At 47.2% G+C, this 11,275-nt stretch overlaps 1 protein-coding gene across 2 annotated transcripts in view; it reads left to right on the forward strand.

Annotated features, from left to right (window-relative positions):
* Window positions 1–10,029, forward strand: part of MAGED1 (MAGE family member D1) — a 52,083-nt gene extending 42,054 nt beyond the window's left edge. Inside the window, exons 1-13 of one of the 2 annotated variants that reach the window (XM_011386269.2) lie at window positions 3,285–3,440; window positions 3,981–4,054; window positions 4,761–5,474; window positions 6,139–6,807; window positions 6,933–6,996; window positions 7,187–7,266; window positions 7,438–7,529; window positions 7,752–7,831; window positions 7,923–7,965; window positions 8,214–8,276; window positions 8,873–8,987; window positions 9,229–9,614; window positions 9,820–10,029. In XM_011386269.2, coding sequence (XP_011384571.1) covers window positions 4,010–4,054; window positions 4,761–5,474; window positions 6,139–6,807; window positions 6,933–6,996; window positions 7,187–7,266; window positions 7,438–7,529; window positions 7,752–7,831; window positions 7,923–7,965; window positions 8,214–8,276; window positions 8,873–8,987; window positions 9,229–9,606 — 2,343 coding nt within the window. In that variant the 5' untranslated portion in view covers window positions 3,285–3,440; window positions 3,981–4,009 and the 3' untranslated portion in view covers window positions 9,607–9,614; window positions 9,820–10,029. Of the gene's footprint in view, window positions 1–3,284; window positions 3,441–3,980; window positions 4,055–4,760; window positions 5,475–6,138; window positions 6,808–6,932; window positions 6,997–7,186; window positions 7,267–7,437; window positions 7,530–7,751; window positions 7,832–7,922; window positions 7,966–8,213; window positions 8,277–8,872; window positions 8,988–9,228; window positions 9,615–9,819 lie in introns of those variants that run through there. The other variant, XM_011386270.2, reaches the window with a different exon arrangement.
* Window positions 10,030–11,275: the final 1,246 nt, after the last annotated feature.

An 11,275-nucleotide genomic window follows, 5' to 3' on the forward strand; every position in this document is an offset into this window, starting at 1 on the left:
TTTGTAGGACTGTATAAAGAAGTCCTAAAACTTAGTAAGACAAAGACAGACAACACAAGAAAAATAGGTAAAAGATTTACACAAGTACTTCACAACAGAAATGTAATAGGTCTATTAATATATGAATATGTGTTCCACTACTTATCAGAAATGTAAATTAAAACCACAGAGAGAACCAGTAAAACACACATCAGATCAGCAAAGAGATTGGAAAGATTTTAATACTAAGTGCTATAGAGTATGTCAATCTTACTCCCAGGCATCTGATGTCATAGGAATAAAAAACATTAAGCATTAAAATATAAGGATATATGTACAAGTATTTTATCACATTGTTGTTTGTATGTGCCAAAAACAAAAACAAACAAACAAAAAACCCTGAAACCAAAATAAATGACCACCAGTGGGGAAATGATTGAATACATTGTGGTACATCCCTATCTATGAAATATTATGCAGCAATGTTAAAGAATGAATCGTTGTTAGGCTAGCGTTAATTAAAATAAGCCGGATGCATTAAAGTGCTTATAATCTTATTTTTTATAAAACAAAAGATGACTTTTTGAACATGGAAGGATATAAAAATGGTTGTTAAAATGCATGTCTGGCAGATGAGGGTAGAAGTGAAAGAAAGGAGTGGGAGGCAGTAAGCAAAAGCGTGATTTAAAATATGGCATATATAATTCCATTTATATAAGAATTAATATGCATAAAGTGTTATGTCTAAATCTTAATAGCAGTTATCTCAAGGTGGTGAGATTTGGAGTAATGTTCACTTAATTTCTAAAATATTTAGGTAACATTTGAATTTTTAACAATTAATATGCAATATTTGTATAATGAGAAAAAGTAAGTGAATTCATCACAGGAAAGAAAAACAGTATGCTTCTCAGGTTTCTTGTTTGAGCAAAAGGGTGGATGGTGGGATTCATTCATTCATTAAATATTTTTTGAGAATATCAAATATGCTAGGCATCGTTCAAGGCCCTGGAGATACAGCAATGAATAAAACAAAGAAAAATCCATCTCCTCAAAAGACTTTTAATCTAATGTGGAGAGAAGGACATGACTAAAGGAGAAACACACAATGTTGATGAAGAGAATATATAGAAGAATCAGTTTGTGACCTGTTAATTTTGAAAACACTACCTGAAATTTATGTAATGTTACTAACCAATGTTACCTCAATAATTTTTTTTTAAGAAAAGATAATAGAGACATATCCACTTGAAGAAGTGATGTAGGCAGTTGGATTATGGATCTAGGATTCAGAGGCCAAGTCAAGACTGGAGATATAGATATGGAAGCAGCATATAAAATGGTATTTCAGACCTTTCTGAGTCTGATCACGTCCCACTGCAGACACTTTACAGAGGAAGTGCTGAGGAAAAACAGGCAGCTGACAGGGAAGGTTGCTATGCAACAGATGAGGGAAGTCATCCAGCCAGGCAGAATTGATGTTGGCCCTTGGGGACCAAATACTGTGGGCTTTCCCTAGCATTAGCTTCCTTTCACACTTAAACTCCTGGCAGGAGCTGATGCCAGAACAAATGTGAAATGTACAAAGATCTGCCTTTGATTTTTGGAAAGTATCTGTTCAGTTTAGATCACCTCACATCTGTATGTCATTTTCTGCCTTTTCGAGTCTCTCCAGTCATTCTGGAAGGACCGGGGCATGTGTGTCCTTGGGCAGGACCCCAGTAAGTGCTCCTTGCACTTCCGTTTTGCATATTGAGAAGCCAGGCTCAGAAAAGTGGAGTGACCTGAGTGGGCTCACATGGCTAGTGACAGACTGGCCCAGCACTTTATCCCAGGAATTGCCCTGGAAGGAACCAGGACAAACATTTACTCTGAATCAGGGCTCACCATGGCTCAGACACACAAGCGATTGTCCCGGCTGCTCCAACAGGTGCCACGAAGGCCTCAGGGACAGCGTGTTTATGCCACTCACGAGAAAAGGCCTGACAGTCAGAGTGGGGAGTGGGCCCCTTGCCTCATACACCAGCTCCATACTGTTTCTGAAGTGGGCCTCTATTCTATCCCTCCCCTCTCATGGCCCCTCCAGTCAGGTCAGCATGCATCTCCACTCCCTTGTCCAGCACCAGTTAGGTCACTATTAAGGAGGTCTCTGTGGAATCTCTAATTTCAACAAGTGCTAGGCTCCTGCTAAGCTCATGCACTTTGGGGCCCAGGAAAAAAAATGGCCAGAGAAGATACACTATTGGAGGTAGGAAAAAGTTTGCTGAAGTGAACCCTACTCCGTGTAGGATGGACTCAGGTAGATTAGGCAAGGGTGGGGCTGGAGACCTCTACCTGTGTCCTCCTAGGTGCAGAGCAGGAACTTAGGTCTCAGAGAACACAAACTTATCTTGTTTGGGACAGATGTTGAAAGGGAAGGGGGGTGGGGAGTGGGGCTATCACTCAAACGAAGAGGGGAGGGTGTCTCAGTCCCGCGCTATTGGAACATGGGTTTTGGAATTAGGAAGAGACTCAGGCCCACATTTTGCATTTTTTGTTTACTGGTTCTGTGGCCTTTGTCTGGTTCATGAAGTGTATCTATGCCTCAGCGTCTTGATCTGTAAAATGGAGACCTTTGCCTCCCAGAGCATCTAAGGAGAAAAAGCCCTAGCAAAGATCATTCTGTGATGTACAAGTTGTGCCCTTCCCTCCCCTCCTCCCTGCCTCCACACACAAAATAACCCCAAGGCTGGAACTGCACAAAAGGGCAAGAAAGAAGCTAATGTTTTTGAGTCTGGGAGCTTTTGAGGGGGATCATGTAGAGTCACGTGGCGAGCAGACTTTTCCTACCTCCAATAGTGTATCCTCTCTGGCATTCCTTTTCCTGAGCCCCTAAGTAAAGCCTAGCACTTGTTGCAGTTAGAGACCCTACATCGAGACCTGCTTAATAGTGACCTAAGCGGTGCTGGGCTAGGGGGTGGAGATGCTTGCCGACCTGACAGGAGGGGCCCTGAGAGGGGAGGGATAGAACCGAGACGCATTGCGGAAAAGGTAAGGAGCTGTTGTGTAGGGCAAGAGGTGGGATCTAGAGGCACAGTGCATCTGTTTTGGGGAGGGGATGTTGAGGAAGGGGAGGGAGTGTTGTATACTGTAGACCTGGTTGGTGGTGGGGTGGTGTGTTGGCAAAGGGGCGGCACTGCCTCCCGGTGCACATGCGCACCATGGTATTCAGAAGGAGGCTTTTGTTGGGAAAGCGGCTAGGACTCTTATTTGGTCGGTCTGCTCTTGCGCATGCGCACAGTCATGCGAGGCGGTGGGTGGTATATTAGGCGAAGAGGCGGGGTCGTTCTAGCTGCCGCGCTGGCATTTTCTCCTGGACAAGGAGAGGGTGCGGCTGCTGAGAGCCGAGCACTGCAACCCCGATCCTCTGAGTCGTGAAGAAGGGAGGCAACGAGGGGGTTGGGGTTGGGGCCTGAGGCAAGGTGAGAATTAGCCCCCAGACAGGGCATCTGCCCCCTGGTGCGGGCCCCCCATTTTTCATCCCTATTCTTTTACCCCGGATTCTGATCCCCTTTTCACTCCCCAAACCCCGATTCACACCCCTCACCCAATCCTACCTTATTCAGAACCTCCGTTTGCTCTCTGAATCTTTCCCATCGTCCAAAATCTCCAGATTTCTCGACCTCGATCTGCACTGTTAATACGATTGATTGATTCTTCCTTATTCGAAACCCATTCAATTTCCCAAGTACGACTGCCAACCCAATCCCTCTAGATTCAGAACTCTTACATGCTTTTTGAACTCCGATTTGAAGCTTCTTCCCGTCAGTAGCTTCTTGAGATTCAGAACCTCCATTTGGACACCCATTCACATTTCCTACATCGGTCCAATGCGTTTTCCTCACATTCAGCACCTCACCTGTCCCCACAATCAAACCCCAACCATCCCACCCACAAATATGGTTCTTCGTATTCGCCCTCCGTAGTATAACACCCGGCTCCTCCTCCACACCTCCCCCCAGGCTCTGCTCTTGCCAGAGGGACAGGAGCCATGGCTCAGAAAATGGACTGTGGTGCGGGCCTCCTCGGCTTCCAGGTGAGATCTCCACTCCTTCTCCCCGTTTCCCCAGCCGACAGTTCCCCCTGGGCCCCTAGCTGCCCAAACGCCTAGATTCGATTTGCCCTCTTCGTGCTAGATACTGTCGTCTTTCAAATTCCCAGGGTTTATCGAGGGGGGAAGGGCGTCCCTTTTCAGCCATCAGTCCCTGCTCAGAGAAAGGGGAGACCCTGTTAGTAGTCAGGGCAATCTGCCCAGATAATGCGGGTTGGATAAGGAACCATTTTTCCCATAGTCCTGACGTTTGTAGAGCAGTCTGCCACCCCCTCCCCCAACCTCCTAACTCCACCCTCCGTCTCTCCCTCATTCCCTGCTCTCTGCGACCCCCCCTTATTATCCTCAAATCCTCGCTGTGGCACCCTCTCACTGTCCCCAGTCCAGAGCTCCTACTGCACACCACTCTGCTCTAACCTCATTCCCTGATCACCCCACGGTTCCACTTCGCCCCCACTCCTCTTTCCACCCCACCTCTCTTTTAGCCCCTGCCCCAATCAGCCCCTGCCAGTTGATTTGTTACTACTGCTACTCCCTTGCCTTCCTTCGTCCCTCGCCAGCTGTCAACATCTCTGCCTCAGCCCTCTTTAAGCACCAACCACCCTACTGCACCTCCCTTGCACTGCTCTGCCTACCCTTTGGTTCCTGCTTTGGAGGCCCAGAGATTTAATTTTTCCCCCTGTATTTGCAGGCTGAGGCCTCCGTAGAAGACAGCACCTTGCTTATGCAGACCCTGATGGAGGCCATCCAGATCTCGGAGGCTCCACCTACCAGCCAGGCCCCAGCAGCTGCCTGCGGACTGAATTCTAGTCCCCAGAGTTCACAGCCCCCAGAAGCCAGTGAGATGGCTGATAATCAGGTTTCAGCAGCTGCGGCTAAGCCTAAAACAGCCTTTAAGGCTCAAAATGCCACCACAAAAGACCCAAATGCTGCCTATGATTTCTCTCAGGCTGTTAATGCCAAGGAGACACTGCCTAAGGCAGCCTTTATGACCCAGAAAGCCACCCCAAAGGGCCCAAATGCTGCCTATGATTTTTCCCAGGCAGCAACCACCAGTGAGTTAACTGCCAACAATTCTGAGATGGCTTTTAAGACCCAGAATGCCACTACTAAGGTGGGCCCAAATGCCACCTACAATTTCTCTCAGTCTCTCAATGCCAGTGAGATGGCCAACACTCAGCCTAAGACAGCCTTCAAGGCTTGGAATGATACCACTAAGGCCACAATGGCTGATACCCAGACCCAGAATGTTAACCAGGCCAAGATGGCCACTTCCCAGGCTGACATAGAGGCCGACCCAGGTACCTCTGAATCTGATGGTGCAGCTGCACAGACATCAGCAGATGGTTCCCAGGCTCAGAATCTGGAGTCCAGGACTATAATTCGGGGCAAGAGGACCCGCAAGGTGAGATCCCTGCTAGCTACACTTTGCTTTGGGCTCTCTCTTCTCTGAGGTTATTTGTTCTAAAAACAAATATATAGAGTTATCTATGTCTGTATTTATGTCAATATCTGCCTGTGTTCAGCTAGATTATAAGAGATGATAAGGTGAATGTGATAATTCCTGCCCTCTGAGTGTTCACAGACTGATGCGAGATGAGACATAATATATACATCCTGTATGTAATTCAGTTTTCATTTTGATAGCAGTCTCCATGTGTTAGATCTTGAGCCAGGCACATTCACACAGCTTATCTCACTTTTTAAATCTTCAAGGTACCTCATATGAGTTAGGGATCATAGCCTCAGTTTTACAGAGAAGGAAACTAAGTCCCAGAGAGGCGAAGTAACTTGAGTGACTTATCCAGGGTGGTATAAGCAGAGCCAGTGGTGGACATAGGAAGAGGAGCAGCTTCAAACCCCACCCTTGGGTTGCTCCTGGCCTGGTTCAGAGATGAAACTCCTGCTTGGAAGACAGTGAAAGACAAGCCCAGGACTCAGGGTGACAATTGGCTAGTGGGTCGGGCTGTCACTCACAGGTGAGGGTTTTAGGAGACCTTCCTGGAAAAGATGGGGTGAGGACACAAACACCTGGTGACTCTGGACCTTCCTTCTCTTTGACGATGCAGATTAATAACTTGAATGTGGAAGAGAACAGCAGCGGGGATCAGAGGCGGGCCCCACTGGCTTCAGGGACCTGGAGGTCTGCACCGATTCCAGTTACCACTCAGAACCCACCTGGCGCACCCCCTAATGTGCTCTGGCAGACCCCATTGGCCTGGCAGAACCCATCAGGCTGGCAAAACCAGCCAGCCAGGCAGACCCCACCAGCACGTCAGAGCCCCCCAGCTAGGCAGAACCCACCAGCCTGGCAAAACCCAGTTGCTTGGCAGAACCCAGTGATCTGGCCAAACCCAGTGATCTGGCAGAACCCAGTGATCTGGCCAAATCCCATTGTCTGGCCTGGCCCAGTTGTCTGGCCAAACCCATTGGCTTGGCAGAATCCACCTGGATGGCAGACCCCACCTGGATGGCAGACCCCACCAGGTTGGCAGGGTCCTACAGATTGGCAAGGCCCTCCTGACTGGCCGCTACCACCCGACTGGCCACTCCCACCCGACTGGCCACTTCCCACGGATTGGCCACTTCCACCTGACTGGATCCCCACCGATTGGCCAGTTCCACCTGACTGGCAGAACCTGCGACCTTCACCAAACCTGCGCCCCTCTCCCAATTCACGTGCCTCACAGAACCTGGGTGCCTCACAGCCCCGAGATGTGGCCCTTCTTCAGGAAAGAGTAAGCCCTTTAACTCCCCAGTCACTTCTCCTCTCTCTTGTTCTTTTCTTTGTCATCTTTCCTTCTATAACTCAACCTAAGTTTTCTGTAAATATAACTTTAAAGATTTCTTTTTCCCCTTCTAGGCAAATAAGTTGGTCAAGTACCTGATGCTTAAAGATTACACAAAGGTGCCCATCAAGCGCTCAGGTAGGTATCCAGTGCCCTTTTCCAGGTCTTTGCCCTTACCTACCCCTCTTCTTCAGTCCCCTCCTTCCATGGCTGATTCTTCCTTTTTTCACCCTTGAGGACACTGACTGCTCTTCCCAGCAGGGCTGGCAAAGGAGCTGCAGCTCTGTGGCCCCTGCTCAGCCCAGGTGTTCCCTCCTCTCTCCTACAGAAATGCTGAGGGATATCATCCGTGAATACACTGATGTTTATCCAGAAATCATCGAACGTGCGTGCTTTGTCCTGGAGAAGGTAAGAAGGCAGCCCTAAGAGAAAGGAATGATGGGGAAAGTCTTGATTTCAAAGATTCATGGAATTCTTACTGGGAGTTTAGAGCAAGTCTCACAGGAAGGTGAACAACTTGAGTGTGGGTAGCTTATGCTAGATTTTGTAATTTCATAGTCTGTTTTCTTTTCCCTGTAGAAATTTGGGATTCAACTCAAGGAAATTGACAAGGAAGAACACCTGTATATTCTCATCAGTACTCCTGAGTCCCTGGCTGGCATACTGGGAACGTAAGATGGGAAAGGAGGTGGAACACTGCCTTTCTCAGTGGTGCTTTTTTTTTTCTGGGAGCATGTCAGGGTCCAAGGTTGATGGTCACATAGCAGGTCATTGGCAGAGCTGGGTAGAATTATCCCCTAGCCGAGGAATACTGGGGAAGCTAGATGGGTAAGCTGCCTGGGATGTCTTGTACAAATGGCTGCTGAAAGCATATTCTTTTTGTACTCTTTTAGGACCAAAGACACACCCAAGCTGGGTCTCCTCTTAGTGATTTTGGGCGTCATCTTCATGAATGGCAACCGTGCCAGTGAAGGTGAGTGGCTGGATCTGCAGCTAGGCGTTGGCTACAGCCTGATTTCCATGCTCATTTTTTGTCTCTTGTCTCCTCTTGCCTCTCATTGCAGCTGTCCTCTGGGAGGCACTACGCAAGATGGGGCTGCGTCCTGGGTATGATTGGGCTCTCTTGTCTTTTGCCTGTTCATACCATCCATTGACAATAGAGAATGGTCCCAGGATTTTATCAGCCTGGTGGTCTAGGGGTTTGTGGGGAGGTACTGAGCCCAAGAATGTGACCTAGGTAGATAGAGAAATAGTCCTGAACTCTGCCTCTTCTCTCATCTCTGACTTCTGTGTTGGAAAGCTCTTTGGGCAATGTCATAGTCTCTGTTTATGGCTTCCTTTTTTTTTACTATTAGGGTGAGACATCCCCTCCTTGGAGATCTAAGGAAACTTCTCACTTATGAGTTTGTAAAACAAAGGTAAGTGATGCCTAAGGAGATTTGTCTGGTCCTCATGAGTTCAGTGTGCTAGTCAGCCTCAGAAAGTCCTTCCCGTGCTCATTTCTTACACTAACTATACCTATACATATGCATACAGAAACACATGTCACTCAGAAATATTTATTGAGTATACTCCTTGTGGTTGAATTTTTCTGCAGTTTAGTTATCTTGCAAGCAAAGCTTGTCCACCATTCCCATAGTAGACATCTCCAAGGCAGGGCCTGGTTGAGGCTTTTGCACTGCAGTGTAATCATTGCATTGGGCCTATCTGTGGCTCACTGACAAGATTATAAGAACCTGGAGCTAGAACTGTGACAAGGTGGGATTAAGTGTCGTCCTTTCTATGACCCTACATAAGCCTTTCTTGTAGCTCTAGGAGACTGCTAAGTGTAGAAACACCAACATAGGAATTCAAATGCCTGATTATTAAGAGGGTCAGTACTCTCATCGTATTTAGGAATGAGTCTTGGGGGAGCGGGCATTGCTACCTGGAGTTTCAAAGTCTAGGATTATTAGGCATTAATGGACTACCATTCTACCTTGATAGAAACAAATATCTTCTTGCTCTTTCCAAGGTACCTGGACTATAGACGAGTGCCCAACAGCAACCCTCCTGAGTATGAGTTCCTCTGGGGCCTCCGTTCCTATCATGAGACTAGCAAGATGAAGGTGCTGAGATTCATTGCAGAGGTAAAAGAGGACCTGCTTCAGACTTGATGGGTCAAAGGGTGAGATGTGACTGGCTAGGTATGGTCCAGAGCAGGAATGAAATTTTAGGTATTGTACATGGTAGATGCTGCATTACTAATGGTATTTGATGTTATTAAGCAAACAGTAGCACAAAATAGGGTGTTAAATACATTGTAGGTGCTTCGTAAATATTAACTAATACTATTATGGGTTTTGTTTTATTTTCTATTCCTTATCTCAGGTTCAGAAGAGAGACCCTCGCGACTGGACTGCACAGTTCATGGAGGCCGCAGATGAGGCCTTGGATGCTCTGGATGCTGCTGCGGCTGAGGCTGAGGCCCGGGCTGAGGCGAGAACCCGCATGGGGATTGGAGATGAAGCCGTATCTGGGCCCTGGAGCTGGGATGACATTGAGTTTGAGCTTCTGACCTGGGATGAAGAAGGAGATTTTGGAGATCCTTGGTCCCGAATCCCATTTACCTTCTGGGCCAGATACCACCAGAATGCCCGCTCCAGATTTCCTCAGACCTTTACTGGCCCCATTATTGGCCCTGGTGGTACAGCCACTGCCAACTTTGCTGCCAACTTTGGTGCCATTGGTTTCTTCTGGGTTGAGTGAGATGTTGGGTAGGTATATCACTTTGGTTTGGGCACCTTGGGTCATTGGGAGATGTAGGGTATGTGTGAATGTATTTATGTGCACAAGCTGGGAGTCATAGGAAACCTATGGCGGGGAGATGAGAATAGTATAGGGAAGCACTGTTTAGTATTTATATTTATTACTATTTCATATATATAGATCTTTAATTTTTTTTATTTCTTATGTTCACAGATATTGCTATTCAGTTGCAATAGTCCTTCCCCTGAGTGAGGCTGAAGCCTCGGAGTCCTTCTAAACGCCGCTATCTAGAGAGCCACATCCTATTGACTGAAAGTGGCATGCAAGATAAATTTATTTGATGTTCCTTGTCTGTTGCTTTTTTCCCCTCGTGTGCTGTCAAGTTTTGGTATCAGAAATAAACATTGAAACTGCAAAGTGAAATAGATGTGCTCCCATTTTTCCCTATGTTCGGGGAGAGATCAACATGTCTGTATGGGAGAGACGACCTCAGTTCTAGCCTGAGGGATAAATCATCTTTTAACAGGCGGAAGAGGGGGTTGATTGGCTAAATGGATTGGGAAATAAAGGAGCAATTGGTAAACATGAGTGTTAATGAGGTCCAAGAACTAATATGGTTTCTAAATGTCATTTAAGTGATTCACGTGAAAGATATGCTGCTAGGTGTCCTGGAGTGATGCTGAAAGATGAAGTAATGAGAAAGAGTGTAGATGGTCAGACAGTTACATTTAAGGAGACAAGAGGTAAGATTCCAGGTAATGACAAGGTTCAGAGAATGGGTGGTTGAAGGGGAGATAACTATTCCCAGAGATGATGTTGCTGGGACTCCAGGGTGTTGGTTGTATTATCCATGTGGAAAATGAAATAACTCCAGGATGGGGCAGGAGTAGAAGCAGAGAACACTGAGCTAGGTATCAAAGTCTCCTGTATAAAAAAGAAGATCTCATACCCCTATCCACATTGCTCACAGGGCCCCCTTCTCACCTCTGGAAATGCTACCCATAGCCTGTCCCTCTAGAAAGGCCTCACAATCCCCACACCACAGGACCAGGGCCACATCTCAAAGACAAGGTCTTATGGACAGTGGAGGCTGCACAATGGCTTCTCTTCTGCAGAGAAAAAGAGAAAACGCTTAGAAAACAAGAACTGAGAAAGACAAAGCTCTATGCAGAGCTAGACAGCCTTTTGGCTGTGACTGTAAACAGGGACCTGGCTGGAGCTGCAGGTCTTTGCTGAAAGCAGAGATCTCACTGAGGATGAAATTAGGCTTAGGCCATAACTTCCTCAGTGGCTTGGTAGTACCTAAGCATGTGGGCAAAGGCAAAAGCAGGAGGTCCTGGGATAGAAGAAACCAAGAGCAAAGGCAATTTAGTCTCCTGGGAAGGACTCAGTAGGTGGGGACAGTGTCCAAGGCTTCTTCAGGTTCTCGGGTAATATCCACATTCTGAGAGGATTAATAGGAAGGAGACAACAGTGTGGAGTTCCAGCCCCTCCCTTGTCTGTTGTCCTCACTGTCAGGCTCCCCTCCCTCAGATAGGCCTGGATCTTGACCTTTTTCTCAGGCAGGCCTTGGGGGAATTTTAGCCGGAGGCCTTAATGGCCCGGCATCTGTATGGTACCTCCAAGTCTGGGCTGTGGTGCCAGCATTTCAGGGTGCTGGTTATTCTAC

Source organism: Pteropus vampyrus, unplaced genomic scaffold, assembly GCF_000151845.1.
Source record: "Pteropus vampyrus isolate Shadow unplaced genomic scaffold, Pvam_2.0 Scaffold1002, whole genome shotgun sequence".
Classification (NCBI taxonomy): domain Eukaryota; kingdom Metazoa; phylum Chordata; class Mammalia; order Chiroptera; family Pteropodidae; genus Pteropus; species Pteropus vampyrus.